Source organism: Ahaetulla prasina, chromosome 7 (assembly GCF_028640845.1).
Source record: "Ahaetulla prasina isolate Xishuangbanna chromosome 7, ASM2864084v1, whole genome shotgun sequence".
In the NCBI taxonomy this organism is placed as follows: domain Eukaryota; kingdom Metazoa; phylum Chordata; class Lepidosauria; order Squamata; family Colubridae; genus Ahaetulla; species Ahaetulla prasina.
In genome coordinates, this window is record NC_080545.1 from 103,050,475 (window position 1) to 103,073,278 (window position 22,804).

Genomic DNA, 22,804 nt, shown 5'->3' on the forward strand with positions numbered 1-22,804 from the left:
GCTGGACTTGAGGGGGCCACGTATCTTCTTCCAACGACCCCTGGAAGTGGCTGACCTTGATGCCGGACAACATGACAGTGACCAGGTAGTATTCTGGCAGGAGCAACGCCCGGACGACACTCCCATCCCGGACGTGTTCGATGATGGCTGCAGAGAAAGACCACTCAGCGCCTGGTCCAGCCCCTCCCTGCCCCCAAGAGGAACGCTCCCGCAAGCCAGCCCCCCCACCATCCGCAAAGGAGGACTCACCGTTCACCGGCTTCTGATGCATGGAGTCCACAAAGTGCCGGGGGTTCTCAATGGTGTACTTGAGGTCTCGGACCGTGTGCGAGCCTGTCCCTTCACTCCACATCCCCTTCTTGGCAGTCTTGGCTTGCTCCTCCAACTCAGACAGTCTGCTCTGCTCAGGACTAGGAGGAAGAGGAGGAAGAAAGTCCTCCGTGGGGGGAGGAGGGGGGCAGAAGATCCCAAGCCTGGCCTGGGCAGGGCCCCTCCCTCCTCTCCGCAGACTAGCGACGTTCCCAAGGAGCTTCCCTGGGTGCGCTGGCCTGAGGGCCGTCCTTTCCTACGCAGCAGCTATGGTGAAGTCCCCAGTGCCCCAATTTCCCCCAACTCTTCTCCTGCTCCTGTCCCACGGCCTTTGGGGCCTGGAGTCCCAAGAGGAGGGAGGTGCTGTGGAGCTACACCTTGGGTTTCACCTTGTCCTCCACACAAAGACACACATTTTGCACCCTGGAAGCAACGGGGATCATCATGACTGAGTGGACATGCAGATTTTATGCCTAGACCAGAGGTGGGACGGGACCCTGGAGCCAGTCTGGATGATCCTGGGAGCTCCTGACTGGATTTGCACCCAGGATGCTCAGAAGCTCACCAGCCACCTCCTTGGGGTGGACACTTTCCCCACCAGAAGCCCCATTTCCTTCCAGCCACTGGGAAGACCCACCCTGGATTGTGGGTCTCTGTTGTGGTCCGCCAGCAGCCTGCGGAGCTGGCAACGGAGTCGGACAGTGATGAGGATGGGGAAGGCCCGGATGAAGGCTCTGCGCCAGAAGCTGAGGTGGGGCCAGGGCCATCGGGGAGTGAGGTGTGGACTCCAGAGACTGACAGTAGTGAGGCAGAGGAATAGGAGGTGCCTGATCCTAATGCACGCATGAGAAGAGCTGCCAGAAGGCAAGAGCAGCTGAAGCAAAGAGGACAATTCGGGAGTAGGGCCAAGAGATGATTGGCCCCTCCCATAGGGTTTAAAACAGACCAGCAACGGTGTTTGGGCTTTGCCAGAAAACAACATTGGTAGCTTTGTCTTCTTGCATTTATTTTTGTATTGGTGTCTTCTGAACAATTGCCAAGAAAGGCCTTTGGCAGTTTGCCTAATTGGACCAAGGTTGGTGATAGGACTGAGGAATTTGATTTAATTTAGTTGAACTGCGCTGAGAATGAAGTAATTCTCAGCTGTTCGAATAAAGAATAATCTCGTCTGGATTACTGCAATGCTCTCTACATGGGGCTCCCCTTGAGGAGCACCCGGAGGCTCCAGGTGGTTCAGAATGCGGCTGCGCGGGTGATAGAGGGAGCCCCTCGTGGCTCCCATGTGACACCCCTCCTACGCAGACTGCACTGGCTACCTGTGGCCTTCCGGGTGCGCTTCAAGGTTTTGGTAATGATCTTCAAAGCGCTCCATGGCATAGGGCCGGGCTATTTACGGGACCGTCTGCTGCTACCGAATACCTCTCACCAACCTGTGCGCTCTCACAGAGAGGGACTCCTCAGGGTGCCGTCGGCTAGGCAGTGCCGTCTGGTGACACCCAGGGGAAGGGGAAGTTTGTTTGTTTTTTCACTGAGTTTCCTACTACCTACTTGAGCCTGGGTCAGAACAGTCGTCTCCTCGAAAGCAGCGGCGGCTGCTGCTTCCCATGCGCCCTCACCTCCATAGGACCTGCAGCCTGCTAGCTAACTAGGGACCCTGAGACTCCCTCAAATGGGGAGGCAGAAGCAGCCAGCCAGCTGTTATGCCACAGACTCCTTCATGTGCAGAGGGTTGTCCTTCTCTTGGAGAATCACAGCTGCTCCTACTCCAGCCTGTCTCCATTTGTATGTTGGCCTCGTACCGACCTCAGAGTGGCCTGCAGGGGGCTGCAGCAGGTCATTATGGCCACCCATTGTAATGGGGGGTGGGGGGGAGATGGGATGAAAACCAAACGTCTGCCATGAGCCCCCCTCCTTCTCTTCCAGGTCAGCAGCTGCTGCGATCCATCCAGATCTTGGAGGCAAATCACCTAGACAGTCCTGCCTTCTCAGGGGGTGCTCTCATAGGGGACCCTGTGTGGGGCAGCTGCCCTAGAGGTGACCTTCTGGAGCTGGAAGGGACAGCCACATAGGGCCGGATTCTTCCTTTACTGGGCGGCAAAGTAGCAAGATCCTGCCCCACAACACCAGAGGCTCTGGGCAGACTTACTTATTGGCTCGGATCCCTTCCCGGCGACAGGCCAGCCCCTCGGCCACCAGGGATTCAGCAATGTTTTCCCCACCTGTGTCTGCAATCAAGAGAGAGATTTAAGGAAATGGAGGGGACCCAGGAGGCAAACCATGCTGGAGGCTCCCACAAGCACCACCACCACCAAAGCCAATCCAGCACCCGTCACCAGGCATCACAGAGGGCACCTGGCCTGAGGGAAAGCGGTGCCCAAGTCACCTCAGGCCCCATTTGCCACGGGAGGAAGGGAAACTGCCTTGGCTGAAGCCTTCGGAGGGGCTTTAGCTACGGCAGGCCCTCCCTGCCACCCTCTAAGCCACTAGAGCCTGGCAGATGGAGCCCCCTCCCCTTCATCCTTCCCAGCACATCTCAGGCTGACTGCTGTGGGGCTTGGCTTGACTGCCCCCCAGACGCTCAACGCCCGACGCTTGAAGGGTCGACCGTCAGTTGACTGATCTAGGACTCTGGGGGATGCACAAGAGTTAAACAGACCAGAAATAAAACAAAATTAATTATTTTTAAAAGCCCCCCTTTTTAAAAAAAGGCATTGGTGTTCCTCGGGACAGAAGGAGGGGGCCATCCGGGGGATCATATTCTTGACCTAAGGGCCACCCTAGAGGTTGTCTCCAATACCCTTATACGGTCTGCGTGGATACCCAAACCAAACAGGCAGGACTGGCTGGGACAAGACGGTGCCCGATGGGCTCCACAAGAAATGACCCACACTCCCAAGTTGGGCACTCCACACAGCAACCGCAGGACTGCTGCACCACTAGTGAGGCTAGCACATCCTCCAGATTCATTGGAGCCTCTGGGCCACTTCCCACAGAGCAGGCTAACCACACACCGATCCGGTTGAGGCAAGGCTGGCTGAGGCCCCCCAGCTGCCACCTCTTCTTAGCAGGAGCAACGAAAGCGGAAGTAGCAGGCCGAATAATCCCTGGGGAGAGCACGTTCCTTCCCAGAACAAATACTGGGGCCTGGGCTTACTGATAGGGAGCAAGCGGCTTTCCCCTGTGCAGGCCACAACAGCCTCCAGAGCCTGGCTCATCCCAAGACAGGAACGCCATCAGACCAGGACAGCCCTCAACCCCCGACTGGAGGATGACCTCACCCAATAGTTTCCTAGGGGTCAGCATAAACTGCTGACCACAGACTCTCAAGAACTGCTGCTCTAGGATTAGTGGCTAGACCTGCCCAGTCCCCAGGAGCTCCAGCAAAAAGACAATCCCACCCCAAACCCTGGCAAGCAGTCCAATCCATGGTGCTGAAAGCTACCAAAGGGCTAGCCCAAGTAGAGAAGGCCTCTCACCTTTGCCCAGGTACACCATGCCATACTCCCGCCGGGGAGAGGTCTTGTACTCCACGGAGAAGCAAACGTCTTTGCCAATCAGCTTCTTCCTCAGAAACTCACGAGCTGGAAACGCCCAAGGCTGGCAAAGCAAGAGGTTAGCCAGAGTGGCCCTGGCAAAGTTGACTCTCCCTCCCAGTCCCCACACACCCCGGTGGGCAATCTCCCACTCCCATTCCCAGATCCCACCACTTCTCCTGCCTCATTGCCCATGGCAATGGCCTCCTCAGAAAGCCTCCCTCAGCCCCAACACCAGAGCAGAAGAGCAGGCGAGTCTGGGTGAGGGTGGCAAGGTTCGTCCTCTCGGAGACCTGCCTCCTTCACAGGTTTTGGGTCCCTCACCCAGTGCAATATGGGAGGGGGCTCCACACCCAACCCAGGCTTCCATTTGTTGGGAACTGCCTGGCTGTTAGTGGGCCGGGGGGGCTCCTAGGGGAAGCAGATGGTCCAAGCCCCTGTCCTCGGTAGGAGGGGCACATCCCCGACACCCACCGGGTTGTTCTGGGCACTTGTTGGCCCACCGCATAAATCTCCAGATTCACCATCCAGAGCTTCTGCTCAGTCCATGAACCAGAGACTATATTCATTTCCTAACAAGACTGATTTTCTACACTTCTCAGGATCAGCATGCCTAAATCATACTTGCTCCAAAAACCCATAAGCGGCTCCATCCGCTGCCCAATCGTAACCTCACCCCAGTTCCAGATGTTTTTGAAGGGAAAGCTCACCCAGAGGCTTAGAATAAAAGGCGACAAAGAGATGGCCTCTGTCACCTGAGCAAAAGCCGGAGTTTCCCACCAAGGCTCAGCCAGAAACAGCTTTGATGGCAAGAGCCTCAGGGCGGCAGCAGCCACAGCAACCCCTGAACGACACCCAGCCAGGGAAGGACCTGGAACTGCGGGGCTCAGAAAGCATGCCAAGCGGGGAAGAAACATCCTTTAGCTCCCAGGACTGGGCAGCTGGCCATGACTGATGGCGACCCACAATGGAAGCTACCAAGGCTACCTGGTGGGGGGTAGGGGGGAGACAAACACAACAGCTTAGGTGCTGGCATCCGAAGCCCAGGGGTCGGGACCCTACCTCGTCAGGGGTGTCCTTGCCATCGGGCTGCCCTGCAGCTGCTCGGCGTGCCAGAGTCCCGGCGCGGATGTTGCTGAGATTGATCTGTCTCTCAGGAGGCGGGCCTCCCCGGGGCTGGCCCCGGACAATGATGGCACAGCCCGAAAGGACCTGGAGAGGAAAGACAGGCAGGCATTAGGAGGGGCAGCCAAGATCCACCCCACAGGCAACAGGCCCCACTTACACAGAAAGCACCCAGAGAAATCTCTGCCACAAGCCACTGCAAAACAGTGCGGGGGCTGGGGGGGCGGATGCTCCCACCCAGCCCTCCGGGAAAGCTGCCTTTCAGAAAGGAGCCGGCTCTGCAGGGGGCATCTGCAAAACGCTGCTCCCTGTCAGATCCAGTACTGAGGCCAAGCAGAGGAATTTGGCAAAAGCTCCTTCCCGCCCTGGGTTCAAGTCCACCAGCCCCCCACCTCCAGTACCTTGCAATAACACCCAGGCGTGCTACTTGCCGCGCCGGCCAGCCCCTCCCCCACCGCGCAGAGCCGAAGTGCACTAAAGGGCACCCTGAAGGCTTTTCGTGCCAGCGCAGCCCACTGACCAGCCCACGTGGCTGAAACCTGCCCCGGAGACCCCGGGAGGAGCCAGCCGGCGGCCCCTGCTGCAGCAGGACGTTCAGGACTGAGGCAGAGACGCTCCGTGGGGAAACATTCCCGGGGCGGTGAGGGAGCTGTGCGAGTTCTCCGTCTCCCTCCTCGCCTCTCCCTCGCCCGCGACCCCTGCCTGCCGCGCAGCCTTTGCCGGGAGCAAGCAGGACACCAGCACGCCCGGGACACACCGACAAGCCCCGCCTGCCCGATGTAGCCCACCGGCGGGGAAGAGGAGCCCCAGGAGCCCCCGCCCGCCCGCCCGGACTCCCGGCTGGCTGGCGATCAGCGGCGGCTTCAATCCAGGGTCGGGCAACCCACCCCCACCCCCGGGCAGCGGCAGCCACGTCCTCCCGGCGGCACCGAGAGAAGCGCCCGGCGTGACCCCCGCAGGGACCGAGCCGCCGGCTGTTTCCCCCGCCGGCGCTCTGCACGCGCTCAGGAGCCGTCTTTACCATCTTGACGATGCCGCGCTGGAGGGCGGGCGCCTGGGCGGAGCCGGCTGCCGAGGCGGAGGTGGCGGCGGATCCGGCGGAGGACGCCATGGCGCCTGGAGTCGCGCTCGGAGGTCTCCGCGGGAGGAAGCGGCAGCCGAGGCGGCGGCGGCAGAGTCCGAGGAGCGGAGGGAGGAAGGGGGCGGAGCAGTGGCTGGGTATTTAGCCGGGCCCGCCCCCCGGCGCACGCGCAGCACACACAGCGGGCTCGCCCCCTCTCGCGGGAAAGCCAATCGGCCGGCGCGATCCGGCGCCCCACCCCACAGGCGTCCGGCCATCCAATCGGCACGCCGGGAGGCGGCCAGCGAGGGAACGGAGCGTGTTCAAACCGAAGCGTCGCGGCAGCGGAGGCAGGACTTCCGGGTCACTCTGCCAGAAGGACACGTAGGCAGAGAGCAGCACGCGCGGCGGGCCACGTGGGAGGCGCGCGTGCGCCAAAGCCGGCCGGAGGAGGGAAGGGCGGTCCTGCCGGTGCACGTGGCCGGTGCGGGGTGGGGGGAGGAGTCGGTGGGTTCGCTTCCCCTTCGCCCGACGCGGCGAGGAGGACGGGCGTGTCGACCCCCGCACCGGCTTCCCCCCTCCGGGGCCTCGTTGGCGGCTCTGCGGGGGCGGGCAGGCAAAAGGGCGCCCCTCGGTAGAGTAAGTGGGGAGCGATGAGCCCTCTGCAACCCTCCCTGGAGGAACCCTCCACCGCTTCCCGCAGGGCCCTCTCTGGAGGCTCCGCGTTGGCGGTGTCCGCTCTGCCCCGAAGCCCCCCACCCTTTTGGCTGGTTGCGCCTCCTGCTTTTGTCACTGCGAGGGATCCTCGGAGGGCCCCAAATCCCATCCGTGCTGGATCCCCCTACGGTCGCCGGGGGGGGGGAAGTTGCATTTCTTTTATAGCTTTTTGTAAGCCGCCCAGAGTCACCGAGAGTACAAGTATAAATGCACATTTTCTAAATAAATACTCCCTATCGCACAATTGTAGCTACCGATGCGCATTCATCGCTTGCGACATTCTCCTGCGGTGTTGGCGTGGCTGCTGCCCCTGCGGCGCCCAGAGAAGGGAGATGGCTAAATAAATAATTGGGGGGGAGGCAAGGAAGGTCTTCGGGGTCCCGTATTGCGCCTCGACTCCGCAACCCTCACCCGCCGCCGATTTCCGAGGGCAGTTCAAGGTGTTTCCTTTGAAAGCCCTGAACCGCACAGCTCCAGGCTACCCGATGAACCGCCTGGTCCCGCTGGGGAGGATTTAGGATTAGGGACTCCCGCGGATCCCGTCGCCCAAAGAAGTCCCAGTATGGGGATCCTCCCTTGGGAACATCCTGTCCGGGGGGGGGGGGGGGCTTTGTTCTGCCGGTTGGTCTGGGGACGAAGGGGGGGGGGCATTCCACACTGGAGGTGGCTGCTGAATTGACAGGAGACTCCCCCTCCCCCTCTCTTGCTATCTTGTGTTCCACGCACCCAACTTTTTGTCCTCTTGATATTTGCTTTCTTTCTCGTTGCTTATTTTATTCTTTTACTTATGTTTTGTCTTTTAATTTATTCCTTTTTATTGTTATAAGCCATATAGAGTAGCCCTACCATGAGATAGGCACAAATAAATTTAAGGAATAAATGAACTTCTTGGCTGAAGAGATTTTTCTTGTATAGAGACATGCTGAATTTATTTATTTATTTCGATTTTTATACCGCCCTTCTCCCGGAGGACTCAGGGCGGTTGTACAGCCAAGTAAAAATTCAATATATAAACATTAAAAAGAGGTTAAAAAGAACTATTATAATGTGGCCGAAATTTTAAAACCATTTAAAATCTTAAAACATAAATACCCTGAAGAAGAAGAAGATAAAGTTCCTGCCACAATTTTTCCTTTTGGGAATTATAATGGACTGTACAGGGATTGAGACTAAATTGATTTTGAACTTAATAACAGCAGCAAGACTGTTGATTGGACAATACTGGAAGAAAGAAGAGATACCTACAATAGAAGAATGGATATTGAAAGTTATTAATTTGGCTGAGATGGCTAAAATCTCAGCGTTTTTAAAAGACAATACGCAGGAAAGATATTTAATTGAATGGAAAAAATGGATTGATTATCTACAAAACAGATATCAGATTAAGAAATATCAGATTGCCTTTGAATAATTAGAAAGTTATTTTATGTAATGGGGAGGGGGTTGGGAGACGAAAAGCTTTGGATGTGGTTATTTGGATTGGAAGGGAAAATTTTATTCTATGTTTGGTTTATGTATAACTTTACCTTGTGATTGACCCGGGAAGCGGGGAGGAGGGGTGTTTTGTTTTTTTTTTGGGAGGGAGGGGGAAAAAAGGGGGAAAAATGTTTTTGTTTTTTTAAAACTCTTTCAATAAAATAAATAAATAAATAAATAAATACCCCAATAAAATTTCAATCCAGTCCCGCTTGAATAAATAGGTGCGTTTTCAGCTCACGCCGAAAGGTCCGAAGATCAGGCAATTGACGTAAACCGGGGGGAAGTTCATTCCAGAGCGTAGGAGCTCCAACAGAGAAGGCCCTTCCCCTGGGGGCCGCCAGCCGACATTGCTTGGCGGACGGCACCCTGAGAAGGCCCTCTCTGTGTGAGCGTACGGGTCGGTGGGAGGCACAAGGTAACAGCAGGCGGTCCCGTAAGTACCCGGGTCCTAAGCCATGGAGCGCTTTAAAGGTGGTAACCAAAATCTTGAAGCGCACCCGAAAGACCACAGGAAGCCAGTGCAAGCTGCGCAGGATTGGTGTTACATGGGAGCAACGAGTTGCCCCCACTATTACCCGCGCAGCTGCATTCTGGACTAGTTGCAGCCTCCGGGTGCACTTCAAGGGCAGCCCCATGTAGAGAGCATTGCAATAGTCCAAGCGGGAAGTGACAAGGGCATGAGTGACCGTGCATAAGGCATCCCGGTCAAGAAAGGGGCGCAACTGGCGCACCAAGCGCACTTGGTGGAAGGCCCTCTTGGAGACGGCCGCCAAATGATCGTCAAACGACAGTCGCCCATCCAAGAGGACACCCAAGTTGCGCACCCTCTCCGTTGGGGCCAATAACTCGCCCCCCACAGCCAGCTGCGGCTGCAGCTGACTGTACCGGGGTGCCGGCATCCACAGCCACTCCGTCTTGGAGGGATTGAGCTTGAGTCTGTTTCTCCCCATCCAATTCAAAGGCTCTTCCCCAGTTCTTGAGCCAATGTAAACTGGGACCAGCATTGCTTCAGGAGGCAGTCCCCCACCCCAACCCAGTCTGGGACCGCAGTCTAGGACCAGCCTGATGGTCTTGTTCCCAACAGCAAATCTTTCTAGCCCAAGCTGACATGTGGAATCCTGGGTGCTCTCTGAACTTCAAGGCATTTTCTTACCCAAGTAGGTAACATCATCAGTGTCCTGCAAGCCACCAGCAGCATCAGGACACCACAGGAGTCCTGCCCCTCCTTTCAAATGCCACCATCCTGCAGAAACTTCAAGAAGGGGAGGGAGAGAGGAGGGATTGGTGCATGGAGTGGGTTTAGCCTACATTTCACCTGAACCTGATATTGGCTTCTTGGCTCCGTTGGGGCAAGGTTGGCACCATTCGTTCATCTGGGGATCATCTCAGAGAACTGGCTGGACTTGCTAGCATTAGCCCCACAAAGTTTTCGGGAAGCCCCTTTCCTGCTCCCGGCTCCCAAAGGCTGATTCATAATCTATCTCAGTCTCCTAAACGCTCCAGTGGCAGGGGAGGGAAAGGCTGCTGGCAGGGAGCCAAGGCTGTGCCCCAGGGAGCAAGGGGTATGCTGCTCTGGCCTTCTTTCGTGGTCTCTCGCCGGGCACGGGAAGGGCAATGGTTGAGATGTCCTCTCAGTCCATCGGGCTCCCCGCTGCCCGCACTCCCTGCTGCGGCCACGGAAGCCACTTGGGGACCCCGCGGGCTCCTTCAGCTCTCTTCCTTCGTGCCAAAGCGCCCATCGGCAACAACCCCGAGGACCTCCTCCAAACGAGCCTGCTGCCTTCCGGGACGGAGAGGGGGGCGCTGGCCGAGAGCATCGGGAAGGAGCCGAAGGACTGCAGCGAACCGCGCAGGAGGCTTTACCCCGACTCGCCTCCTTGGAGCCCAACCACCTTCGTGGTTGCTGGGCTGCGGGATCAAGACCGTTGCCCACGGCAAGATCCCGCCGTGGGAGCTGGAATCCGGCGACGCCAAATCCAAACGCTGATGGTCCCCGGAACCACGCGCCACGTTGGGAAACGTAAGCCACAAACCGGACAGGCTTCTCTGGCTTCTTGTCCAGTTAGTTCAGCGGGCCCAGGGGAGGCCGGCCGGGGAAGCCGGTGGCTTGAACTTGCCTTCGACACATAAGCACTTCCTTGTTGGAGGACAAACTGCAGCGGATTGAAAAGGGGGCCGGCTGAAAGCCCCACCTCCAAAGTTGTGGTTCCTAAGAGAACTAGTCGGGTGTGGGGGAACAGCTGTGGAGCACCCGTTCTGAAAAGGTGGGGCAAGGCGATCCCGGTCCAACAGAAAGGAGCGCTTAAATAGGCAGCGCAAGTGGTCTGCCAGGATTTTTGTTCCCCGCAGCCAGTTTTGACGGTGCGGAAAGAGGAAGGCTGAAGAGAGTCTCGGTACCTCCGAAAGCAGCGCTGTTTCCCCTTTCCTGAATCCAGGGCAACGGCCGCTGGCACAAAAGCACCAGAGAAAGGAAGGGGAGCTGTCCTCGCACTTCCACTGAGACAACTGAGAATTCTTCCATTCGGGTGAGACTCTGCCCAGAACTGGGACCAGCCATTCTACTCTCCCCAGCACAGAGCCCCGAACCAAATCAACCAGAGCGCAGCTGCACCGATCCGCTTCCGCTCTTCGTTGCGCAGCTCCAGCGCTTTATAGTAAAGCGCGAAGCCAGCCCCCCTCCTCTACTCCCCCATCTGGCGTCCAAAGCGCTTCCGAGGATGCTAGGAGGGAGGAGGGCTAGCCTCAGTTGTGCTGTAACGGTATCCTCTAGGCAAGTTTCTCCTCTCCCAGCGGCCAGGAAGCGCCGCCAAGGAGGGCAAGCGAGCCACCCGCTGCTTCACTTGGGTACCGGCTGCTGACGCTGGAGGGGGAGGCTCGTCTGACTGTTGCAGGGAAGAGCAACAACTCTTAAGGAGGGCTAGACAGTCCACAGGGTGGTGTGATTTTCCTGCATACTGCAAATTAAATCACCTTTGCGCTGATTTTAATTGTACCATTGGATGAAACTAAGAGAGCTACAGCTGGATCAGGGGTTCCTTCTGATTCAGTGTCCCCTGGAAGCCCAAAAGCAGGGGACTCCTGTCGTTCACGTTACCCAGCCAATGGCAAGTCTCCACAGAGAGTGAATCACTTGGAGCTGGAGGGTAGCTTCCCTGTCCCCCAGCTTGCTAGCCATTCCTACCCTTGTGGCGGCAAATGTGAGTCTCCACCAGGGTGAGACAATCCGCCGGCCTCGCCTTTCCAATATCTGCCTTTGATCTCCCCGCGGGAATCCCTCCACTCCCCAACAGCACAAGCTCCGTTTCCTCAGGAAGACTCCAAAGCCCAGAATTGCAGCTGTACACACTAAGTGCCAAGCAGAGGGGGTGGGGTTCTTTCCTCAATCAGAGTGTATCCCTTGGGTCTCCGCTTGCCCTGCTCGCTCCCTTCCCAAGAACCTGGATTCAGTCCCCAGCCTCTCTCTCTTGCTGTTCCCTTTCTTTCGGCTCCCCGAAAGGGGACGCCCCCTCACTTCTCTGCTGGTTTCCGAAGTCCTGTGCTTCACTCCTCTCTGCCTGCCAGATTCCGCCCACTTTTCCCTGATAGGAATCCTCCAGGAGAGCCACCCATCAGAATTTGCTTAGCTAGCGCACATCTTTCCCCCACTGCCAGCTAAAGAGGCTGGCAGAAGGAGAGCTGAGCTGCCCTCAAGTCTGAGCTACAGTCCAACTGGGAAAGGCTGCCTGAGGCGGGAGGGGTTTAACTGGTCAGCTTTGCTCAGCCTGCCACCCAGAGAGAGAGAAGCAGGGAGGAGCCTCCTGCTGTGCGCCCTAGAGAAGCCCCAAGGCCGGCCTGGGATTTCAGATCCCATCCTGGGAGACGGGATGCTGCCATCCTCATTTCGGGTTTGGATCCGGTGCAGGCTCGGGTCCTCTGAGGGAGGCCATGGGGGCTAAAGGCCACAGCAACTTGGTCCTCTGACAGGCGAGGGAGAAGCCGGTCCCGGCGGTTGCCAACTGCGCTGAGCATCCTTGCGCGCGCTGGGCTCGATGCTGTACGGCTCCTCCACTGCCCCCTCGGCAAAGGAAGTGTGGGAGACTCTGAAGCTCGAGGGTCGTTGGGCCTACAACCTCCCCTCCACACTCGTGTGGATCCAAGGCGAGACAAAGACTGAGAGGTGCTGCGACTCTTGGCAGCCATGGGGGATGGCGAGGCGGGAGGGCTCCGTGGTTAATGTGTAATTGGGGCCAGATGGTCGCCTGGGAGGCAGCCTGTTCGGTGGAGAACCCTGGCGGGAGAGGCGGTTGGGGGGGGGGCAGTAATGAGGGTCAATTGCTGGGCACCAGGGCCGCATGAGAGACTCCTGGCCCCACTATTTGCTCATCAAATATTTCCTCGGCCGGCTTGGCAGCAAGTTGATCCGTCGGCCGAGCCCGAAGCCATCTGGGCAAGTTCAACCGGGGCAGGACGCCCCCGCCCCCGAGCCAAATCAAAATTACCTCTGTTTGCACAAAGCAACCGCGGGTAGAGCGCAGCAATAAAGGAACCTCGTCTTGGCTTTCCTAGGCCGCCGCCGCGTTGATGTCTCTGCGACGGTGCGGGGAGGCGTGGGTGAGTGAAGAGGGGGAGCCTTCCCGCTGAGCCGCCCCAAGGGAGAACTGCGAGCGAGCGCTGGAAAGTGGGTAAGGGCCAAAGGGCTGGCAGCTGGTGGGGTTTCTGGGTCTTTGGAAGACAAGGGGAGGCCGAAGGAAGGCCGTCTCCAGAAGCGGGTTCTCCTGTCCAGCTGAGGCCCTCGGGGGAAGAAAAGCAGCTGCGGGCGCTGCGCCTCAAAGGGCCGCGGATAAAGATGCGGGGGCCAGGAAGGCAAAGGCGCCGTGGTTGCTGTCCGCGGCGCGCTGGTGCTGAAATGCCAACCGCCGCTCGCTCGGCGGAGCACCTCTTGGTGGCAGCAGGAGAGCGGCCTGGAGGCTTAGTGCAGAGCGGGAGGGGGGAGGGGGCGCCTGGGGGCTTGAGGAGGCGTAGGCGCTCCCCTCGCTTTCCTCCAGAGGGAAGGCTCAGGTACCGATTTCCCAGGACCGCATCCTGTGAGGTGGGGAGGTTTAAACTTTGCTCAGGACGGTGCCTCTCCACGTGCCCGTTTCCCCATCGCAGCCTGGTTTCTCCGGATTTCAGAGGCTCCCATCCCATCTGCTGCTGTTGGCCTGAAAGGCTTCATCGGCTGCAGAGCAGGAGCTTTTTGGAGAAGGTGAGTGTCTTCCTTAGCTCTGTGGGAAGAAAGGGGTTCAGAAAGGACTAGCACTGGTCAGTGGGCATAAGGGGAGGAGATGAAAGTGCAAAGCTGGTAGAGTCCATGGGCGACAGTGGTGCCCGACTATCCAGGTGCCACATCAGAAGGCAAGAGGGACACCAGGTTCTTGGTGCCCTCACCCTTAGCTCCCGGCAGCCCTTAGCCTGTGGGGACATCGGAGGGTGCGGGTGTTGCTGATTCACCCTTCCTCTTGAAGGCCCAGCACCAATGGCCCAGTGGTGTCCGGATGCCGTCCTACCCTGTGGTAAGCAACCAGTTGAAGCCTTTTGCTGTGCAGAAGAACTGGGGAGGCTGCCTTAGTCTCTGGTGGGAGCAGCAGGGCTGTTGCTCATTGCAGCCAGGAGGCAGCCCTGGGAAGGGGGGCTTTGGGGTGACGCCCGGGATAGGTAGCTTCTCCCATCATTTCTCCACCCAGCAGTGAGTTTACTTTCTGGAGGAAGGATAGAGCAAGCGAGGCTAGATAAATATCAAGGATTGGTAGAGGCAACAGCTGTCCAAGGTCTCTCAGGGCCTTCCGAAGCCTGCCCGGACACATGGAGAGGAGCAGCTTGTCACCACAAGTGTGGCATCAGAAGGGACTGATTCAGCTGTAGCTTGAAACGTGGCTTTATTCTCCAGTGGAAAGGCAAAGAAACCAGCCTGAACTACAATACTTCATTGGGCACAGGAGAGTGTGGGAGAGGCCTGCATTTGGCTCTGGGTGATCTCTGAGCTGAGCAGGATCTTTGGCCCAAGCGGGCTGGTGGTCTGATCTGGATCTCCTGATCCTTGCAGAGCTCAGGAGGGTGAATCAGCTGGGTGGACTCTTTGTGAGCGGCTGCCCTCTGCCCGATGCCAAGAGGAGGAAGATTGTGGAACTGGCCCTGTGTGGGTTGCGGGCTGCTGACATCTCACACCAGCTGAAGGTAGCGGCACGTGAGGGTGGATGAGGAGGTCTGGGGTGCTCACGCTGAGAGGCAATGCAGACTTAAAAGGAGAGAAGAGGAGGTGGAGGAGAACAGGGCTAGATAGGCAGCAACAGAGTGGGGGGGGACCCTCTTCTCTTCTGCCTGGTCCAAGTCTTCCTCTTCATTTCCCCACTCTGACCTTCCCAACATGCCTCCAGGCAAAGGAACACCCAGCCCTGCCCCCTTCTCTTTACATGATCCAGGTCTCCAATGGGTGTGTCAGCAAGATTCTCACCCGCTACTACAAGGTGGGCGTTGTCCAACCAAAGACAGGGGGGGGCAGCCGGCCCCAGATCACCACTCCTCAGCTGGTAGCTGGGATTGTCCAGCTGAAGCAAGAACAGCCTTCTCTTTTTGCCCGGGAGATCAGGGAAAAGCTGGAGGCAGCAGGCACCTGCGCTGCAAGCAGGATACCCAGTGTGAGTTGTGGAGGGTGCATTGCTAACACAGGAGCTGTGTGTGTGTGTGTACGCGTGTGTGTGTGTGTGTACATGCCTACCTGCAAGCAACAGCAGGCACATGCAGTCATGCATCTATGTTGGGCAAAGAGAGAGAGCTGAAACTGGCTGCATTTTCTCCCAAAAAAATTTGCTTCATTTTCTCCCACTGACCACAGGGACCATCCTTCTATGCACTGCTGAAGCCAAGGTTTCTCCTGAGTGACAGCTCCTTTCCCAGCGCTGGCTGGGTGCCACTTTTGCTTGTCTTGCTCTCCACTGAAAAGGGAGCTAACCCCTCCCTTTCTGGAACAAGCTGATTGCTTTTAAGGAAAAAGGGGCGACAATGACAGAGGCTGGCTGGGAATGACAGAGGCTGGCTGGCTTGGCCAGGAAGGAGAAGTGCCCACACAGTGAGGTTCAGTGGCTCTGCCAACTTCTGCCTGGCTGCCACTTGTCCTCAAGTAGGGTCTTTGCCGGGTGTTTGATACCCATGAGGCTTCCTGAGCCCCAAAGAATTCAGAAAGTGGTTGCAGCCAAGAGGTGAGCAGGGCTAGGCTGAGCAGTGAAATTCCTTTGGGGCAGAATTCTCTCCCTGGAGATCCAACCCAGAGGGTTACAAAGAAATGCCTCAAGACAGTTACACCATTTATGGCAATTTCCTTCCTTCCTTCCCCCTTTCTTTTCTTTTCTCTTTCACTTCCTCACTGACTCATACACTCACTCAATCTCCATCCTTCCTATCCCTCCCCCATCCACATTCATTTTCAGATATTCATTGCCTTTAAAATCCACCAATGTACTGGTAGACACACATGCACACACACACACACAAACACCCACCTACACACACACACACACACACACAATATCCTCCCATCCTTACTGCCAAAATCTCTTCCTTCCCCAGAAGGAAACTGGACTTTTGGGGCAGCTTAGAAAACTAGGCTAGGTAAGAGTGACACTACCACCCCCATCCCAACATTTCCCCAGAGGTTCCTCCTTTCACTCCATGCCCCCACACCACTCCCCAGCCATCAGAGGGATCCACCTGGGGATGGCCTGCCTTTCTGGGCTCTGCATCCAGGCCTTCTATTCCTGCTGTTTCCCAGAGTGGAGCCCCATTACTCTGGGTGCAGCCTCGTTCTGCCAGCTCCTTCCTAAATGTTGAGGGGCTCAGAAGTAACAGAATCTGGGCTTGTTATCCACTCCCTTTTCTTCTACTCCTCCAGGTCTCTTCCATCAATCGCATCTTGAGACGCCTGGAAGCCCCAGGTGGGTCCCCCTTCCTGAGGAAGCTCCCACAGCCAGGTAAGAGGTGGGGGAGGCTTTGTTTGGGGGAGGAATCTTCTTTATCCTCCCTATGCAAAGGAGACTGTGCCTCCTCTCCTCCACCACCCTGGCGTTGATCAGTGGGGTGGCGCTGTCTCCGTCTGCGAACTGCTCCACAACCCAACCTGGAGGAGCTCCTTCTGGCCTTGAGGGACAGGAGCACTGTGAGTCCTCCTGCCTCACACAGGAACTGCCCCACTGGCCCCCTCCTTGCTTGACCAAGAAAGGGCCAGGTCTCGATTTCAGTTCTGACCATGTAAAACCTTTTGAGCCTCTTATTTGGAGTGGCAAGGAAATGTGGGTCCCAGTTCATTCATCACTGGGAGGGCACAAAGGCAATGAGGACCTAAATAAAAGTCCTGGAATGGCTGAGTCCTGAAGGTGCCTGTCCCGAGGGCTAAATCTCCCTTCCAGGAGCCTCCAGTCTGGACTCCCCCTCCCTCCCTCCAGCTTTGGGTGAGGTCCCACTGCCATCACTTTCTGCCTGGTCAGTGACAGAGAGACAGTCTTGGCTCCCTCCTGGCAAGGAAAGGCAGATTTACATTGCAAATTCCTGCCTGCGTGGTTTACAGGTGTGAGATGACTCTTTCTTCCATTCTTGAGCTAATCTCACCAGAGATGAGCAAATGCAAACTGTGTCAGAGAAAAACTATTTTTTTCAAAAACTTGCACAGAGGCAATTTTTCCACATTATGCAAAACTTCTGAGAATCAGCAATGAAACAACAACAAAATCACCACTAAAGAAAACAGAATTTTTTTTTGCCCCAGACCAGCCACAAGGTGGTACTGATCTGCTATAGATAAGAGGGAAAACTCTTTTTAAAGAAATGGGAATGGAATTCAAGTTATTGCTAGGGAAATATTGTAACTTTATGAATACAGAGAAATATACTGTAAGACAGAGTTGAGCCCAGCAGAATAAACAAAGATGAAACCCAATGTTTCTACCAAGCTGTTTCAGGAAACAATTGTCTATCTCAGGGACTCTGGGTTTTTCCCCATTTGTACCCCGTTCTTCCTGTTGTGCCTCCAGAGCAGGGGTGAAATGCTGCTGGTTCGGGCCAGTTCTCCCGAACCAGTAGTAAAAAATGCTAATGGTTTGCCAAACCAGTAGTAAAAATGTAAAAAAAATTTTTTCTGACGATCAGCTGAGGGTTTTTTTACTTTTTTAGCATTTTTTTTACTACCAGTTCTCCAGAACGAGTAGTTAAAAATGCTTTAAAAAGTGAAAAAAAAAGTTCCGATGATCTAGCATCACTCCGCTGATCATCGGAACTTTTTAGGCATTTTTTTACTACAGGTTTGGGTGACTAGGTTGTAAAAAATGCTTTAAAAAAGTAAAAAATACTGGCTCCAAAGTTCACAGCTGTGCTGCGCAATTGTTGGAGCCTTTTTTTTACTTTTTAAAAGCATTTTTTACTACCTATTTGCCCAAGCCGGTAAAACGGTTCAGATTTCACCACTGCTCCAGAGCTCTCCTTTGGCTTTAAAAGGCTCCAAACTCACCACCCCCACCAATGGCTGGGATTCTTCAGGAGGGGTGTGACAAGATGCTGAAGAGGCAACTTTGCCAATTCTTGGGAAGGTCTGCTGGTTGCCCATCCTTCACACAAAACACACACACACCCCACTACCACCAAATCCGGCTGTGTCCTCATCCTATGGAATCCATAGGTGCAACCAGGGCCATGCCCATGCACCTGATGCATCATATTGCCTGTGATAAGCGGAGGGTACAGTTCCTTGGCTGTAAGGCCCTGGGGCACCCACTGTTGCCCTGTCTCTCCCTTCCTCCCCCCCATAGGTTCGCCCTTGGCAGGGGAAGGGGAGAGGAAAGATCCGGCAGAGGCTCCCACCTCCCCATCTTCCTCCCGGTCAGCGGGGGCAGCTGGGCTGCCCAAAACTCGGAGCAGAACTGTCTTCTCTAAGGAGCAGCTGGAGGCCCTGGAGACTGGTGAGTCAGTAGGGCATTGAAGGAAGGGGATCTGGGGAGGGGGCAAAGGTTTGAGGGGAGCACTTTATAAAACTGCCTTCTTTTGCTTGATTTCTAATGTTGCCATAGAAGCTGTCCGTAATAGGTAACAAAACACAGCAGATTAAAATAAGGAAATTGATTACTGCGAAGCCACAAAATAAAAGTCATCAAAATCATGGTTCTAGGCTAGATTAAAAGAAACGTCCCCCATCCCAAAGAACTGGGCCCTCTCACCTGAAGGTAAAGGCTTCTTTGATAAAGGTTCTTCTGCTTTTGAAGACGGGGGAAGAGGATCGGGCTCTCAAACCAGATTAGTTGAATTTTGGGGAAGAAGAGAATAGAATATAGAATAGAACGGAATATAGAATAGAATAGAATAGAATAGAATAGAATAGAATAGAATAGAATAGAACAGAACAGAACAGAACAGAACAGAACAGAACAGATTAGATTTTTGTTATTGGCCAAGTGTGATTGGACACACAAGGAATTTGTCTTGATGCATATGCTCTCAGTGTACATAAAAGAAATGTTCATCCAGAATTCTAAGGTTCAACACTTAATGATAGACTGGCATAGAAATTTTTAGTAGCTTTTAATATTTTGATGTAAATTTTATGGGGTTTTTATGGTTTTAAATGGTTTTAATTTCGGCCTGATATTCAATAAGTTTTTAAATTATTGTTTTATTGTGTACATAATTATTGTTTTATTCTGGCTGTGAACCGCCCTGAGTCCTTTGGGAGAAGGGCGGTATAAAAATCTAATAAATCTAAATCTAATCTAAATCTAATAGGGTACAAATAAGCAATCAGGAAACAATCAATATCAATATAAATCGTAAGAATACAAGCAGCAAGCAACAAAGTTACAGTCATGGGGGAGGGAATTGCACTTCGTCTTCCAGGAGCATCACTTCAAAGTCAATTTTGGTCCTGTCACCTCAGGAAGAGCTTCATAGACATGTAAAATAGAGGAAGGAACAACTCAAATGATAAAGAATCAGGGAGCAAGAAAAGAGGGGAAAGTAGCAGCCCTGAGATCATTTAAGGCAGGGGGTCTCCAAGCTTGGCCACTTTAATACTTGGGGACTTTGTAGATGGCTGGGAATTGAAATCCACAAGCCTTAAAGTGGCCAAGGTTGGAGACCCTGTCTTTAAGGCATAGATGATGCAGATGGGAGAGAAGGAAGCTTGCAAGGGATGCCAGGCACAATCACATTTCTGGGGGCAAAGAGTGATGTGGCCCCTGCAAATCTCTAGCTTTGACTTTTGCAGCCGCTGGGCAGGACAAGGACCCCTGGCTTGTTGTGGCCCCTGGCTGTTCTTTGACCTGCTCACTCCCTCTTCCAGCTTTCCGGAGAAGCCAATACCCGGAAGCAGCCACCTGGGCAGAACTGGCTGGGCAGTCTGGACTGCCTGAAGCCACCCTTAAGGTGAGTCGAGGGAGGCCCCTCCTGCACTGCTGAGCTGGACAAGTCCCCTGATCTGGACAAGGCTCTACTTTGGTTTGGGGGGGGGTGCATTTCCCAAGCAGGAAGAAGCCCTCACCTGATCCTCTTTGCCTTTATTTGGATTAGGTTTGGTTCTCCAATCGGAGAGCGAGATGGCGACGGGAAGCCACACAGGCACAGCAGGCTGGCTCTGGGCTGACACCTGCAACCCCAGGATTGCAACAGAGACCCACCAATCCTAGAAAGTGGCTGGTGCAGGACCCCTACCCATAGGCCTGTGCCCCATCTAGAAAGAGAAGGTGGCACCTGGACTGAGGACATGCCAGTTGCCACTCAGCTGGCCCCACGCTTAACAACAACTGCTAGGAACCTTAATGCCCACCCCAGGCTGCTGCCACTGTCTGAGTCAATGCCCAGCCTTGGAGGGCAGCGGGTGGGAGGCAGCTGCCATTTTCACTTTTTGTCCCATCACAGCCCTCAGTGGGACAGTGTGGCGGCTGCTCCTCCTCCTCCTCTTCCCAGAGGCTGCGTGTGAATGGCAGCTGCCCACCAGGGTGCAGCCTCCCATGGCCAAGTAGGTGGCACGAGCCACGCTTGCTGCTGCTGCTGCTTCCCCTGCTGGGGATTGCTGACCCTGACACCCTCCAACCTATGGCCCTGGGCAAAGCCTCTGACACCCGGGTCATCGGACCGGCCACCTTTCCCTGGCCGCCCCTCCGGTCGGTGTGAGGAGGTTCGGCCAATGAGAGAGAAGCCGAGTCTCTATTGGGTGCCGTTGAATGAAAGAGCGACGCGCAGCAGCAGAAAAGCCGACCTTCTTAGAGGTTTTGGTGGGACAGCAGAGAGAGGCTGAGCCTTGGGAAAGGGAGTGAAGTTTTGGGGAAGCGAGGTGGGGTTAAAAGCGGGGAAAGCATTTCTACTACGCCTGCAGCGGACGGAGGTTCCCAGCTTCCACCGTCTGCCAACAGGGATGGAGCGGGCGATCAACGACTGCACACTCCAGTAGAGGGAAGGCCTGCGCTACAGCCATAACCTCCCGCCTGAGCTCCAGCTCTATGTCTGCGGCAAGGAAGCAGCCGCCGCCCGAGCAGGGGAAGCCCCGCTGTGGCTACGGCGACGGAAAGCAGCCTTGCCGCCCCTCCCGAAAGCAGCAGCCGGCCCAACTCTGCGGGGAGTCTTCGGACTGCGAAGCTGGGCGAGGATCCCGCCTTCCCAGGCCGCGCGCAGCCGCTCCCGGCTACCAGAAAAGCCCCAACACGAGGGATCCCGCAGCATCTCCCGGTTGGGGCGCTTGAAGTGTTGGGATTTGAGCAGCTTGGCTTCCTCCCTTCCAAAAGGCCAGGAGCGCGTCCCCAGGGCTGGCCTGTGCGCGGCGTGCCCCCTCCCCCGGCTGGGGGAAGCGGCGACCTTGGCCCGCAGGGGTTCTCCAGCCGGCCTCGTAGCGGGCCCGCACCCTCTCTGCAACCGGACTTCGGGGGGGCAAGTCTTCCCACTTTAAATTTCAGAGGAGGGCTGGGTGGGGTGCTCCCGCCCCAATCCAGGCCCGCTGCACCGTAAGGGAGGCAGCCTGAATTGCAGTCTTGAGGGGCCCCACTTACGATTCTTTCTAACCTACAGAATGAAAGCTAAGGAGCGAATTTGATTGTTTTGTTCAGGGAGTGGGGAGGGGCAGACTGGCCTGTTCCACCAAACCTCTTTTCTACCTCCAGATGGGAGAACCCAAAGAATTCCCTTCTCAGGTCTGGGGTTAGCAGGGAAACCAAATCCATCCCAAGAGAGCTTCCAGATGATTGGGGACAAAAAACTGTCAAAATTGTTTTGATTTTGAAGACCTGAATGTACCTTTGCAGAAAAGTAAAATTGTAGGTTAATTTATGAATAAAAGGCTAAAGGGACGTTATCTGGGTTGCTGTGGGTGCATACGGAAATGATGTTTTCTGCTTCCTGCCACTGAACTGTGATAACACAATAGCTTATAGTACAGAAAAAGCAATCTGGTCACCTGAAGATGCCAGAATTAGTAAGAATGGTGACTCTTGAATGAATGTTCACTTAAAGGTGTATATGCAGTTCAAGCGTGAAGTCTGTTTATGCCCAACTAAAATCCCGGCTGATGGGATTTTCCAGAAGAAGGACTGAGCCCTGCAGCGAAGGACAGAAGGTGGGGCAGGCAAGGTGGGGCAGGCGGTTGCTGTGCAGTGTCAAGAAGGAGATTTGGGGGAAATGAAGAGAAGGAGGAGGAAAGAAAGCAGGACCATTGGAAGCGAAGTACAAGGAGGCCCATCCAAAAGAGTCCTGGGGAGACAGAGGGACAGAGTGTGGGTGGGGCAGCTCAAGTAGAGGCTGCTGGATGGAAGAGGCAGGGAAAGAGGTTGAGGGGCCTGATGAAAGGTAAACATGGGGAAATTACAGCCGCAGCAATGGGGGGAGACCCCCAGAGGGAGCAGAGCAAACCCAGAGGGAATGAAGCGCACAGACAGGGAAAGCAAAGGCAGGGGATTTCTTAAGGTATGGAAACTGAGGGTGGGGTGGATCAGATTCTGCCAAACAGAAAAAACAAGCTAAGGGCTGGGGAGGGGAATAACTAAGGTTGATAACTGCCCTTGATCCCTTCCCCATGGAAAAAGGGGGAGAAACTTTGCCCCATCCTTTCCAATAATGTTTGTAGCTGTTGACCCTTCTTTCCAGGCCAGGAGAGAGGCACACCAGCTTCCTGGGCGCCCTTCTGCCCCTCGAACCCCAGGGAAGCAAACCCTAGGCCTCTGGGCGGAAGACAGGGGGCCCTGCACACACACACAGCCTGGGGCTTTCCAAGGCTCAGATGGATTCTTTCTTTCCTCCTCTGGACAGGGAGCACCGAAGCCTGCTGTAAAGCTGGGCTGGGAAGCGCAAGGACCCTCTTCCTTGATACCTCTCGGGGCCCTCTCAGAGTGGCCCTGCTTCCCAGGCAGAGCAACCAGCCTGGTCTGGATCCATTTACAGCTCCCTGGAAGCTGCTTCCCCCCTCCATGTGAACCCAGAGCAGAGACTTTTGCCCCACTTCCCAACGTCAGGAGGCAAAGGAGAAAATGCAACAGGGGCCCAAAAGGGGTGAAGCCATTTCATTGATGCAAAGAGCTCACAAGTGGCTCTTCACAGGATTTTGGAG

The 22,804-nt window shown here is 55.5% G+C and overlaps 2 protein-coding genes across 2 annotated transcripts in view; one reads left to right on the forward strand and one right to left on the reverse strand.

The window, feature by feature from the left end:
* The window catches only part of SND1 (staphylococcal nuclease and tudor domain containing 1), a 121,386-nt gene extending 115,209 nt beyond the window's left edge, over nucleotides 1-6,177 (reverse strand). The window contains exons 1-6 of the mRNA XM_058189994.1: nucleotides 5,989-6,177; nucleotides 4,905-5,054; nucleotides 3,786-3,906; nucleotides 2,456-2,534; nucleotides 250-410; nucleotides 56-147 (exon numbers count right to left, since the gene is read on the reverse strand). Of these exons, the coding sequence (XP_058045977.1) occupies nucleotides 56-147; nucleotides 250-410; nucleotides 2,456-2,534; nucleotides 3,786-3,906; nucleotides 4,905-5,054; nucleotides 5,989-6,078 (693 nt within the window). The 5' untranslated portion in view covers nucleotides 6,079-6,177. The remainder of the gene's footprint in view (nucleotides 1-55; nucleotides 148-249; nucleotides 411-2,455; nucleotides 2,535-3,785; nucleotides 3,907-4,904; nucleotides 5,055-5,988) is intronic.
* A 7,540-nt stretch (nucleotides 6,178-13,717) lies between these two features.
* On the forward strand, nucleotides 13,718-20,951 carry PAX4 (paired box 4). The gene is made up of 8 exons (XM_058191736.1): nucleotides 13,718-13,754; nucleotides 14,285-14,415; nucleotides 14,661-14,876; nucleotides 16,127-16,205; nucleotides 18,033-18,182; nucleotides 19,556-19,638; nucleotides 20,131-20,375; nucleotides 20,726-20,951. Exons 1-8 carry the CDS (start codon nucleotides 13,718-13,720, stop codon nucleotides 20,949-20,951), a joined length of 1,167 nt encoding a protein of 388 aa, XP_058047719.1.
* The last annotated feature ends 1,853 nt before the right edge of the window (nucleotides 20,952-22,804 follow it).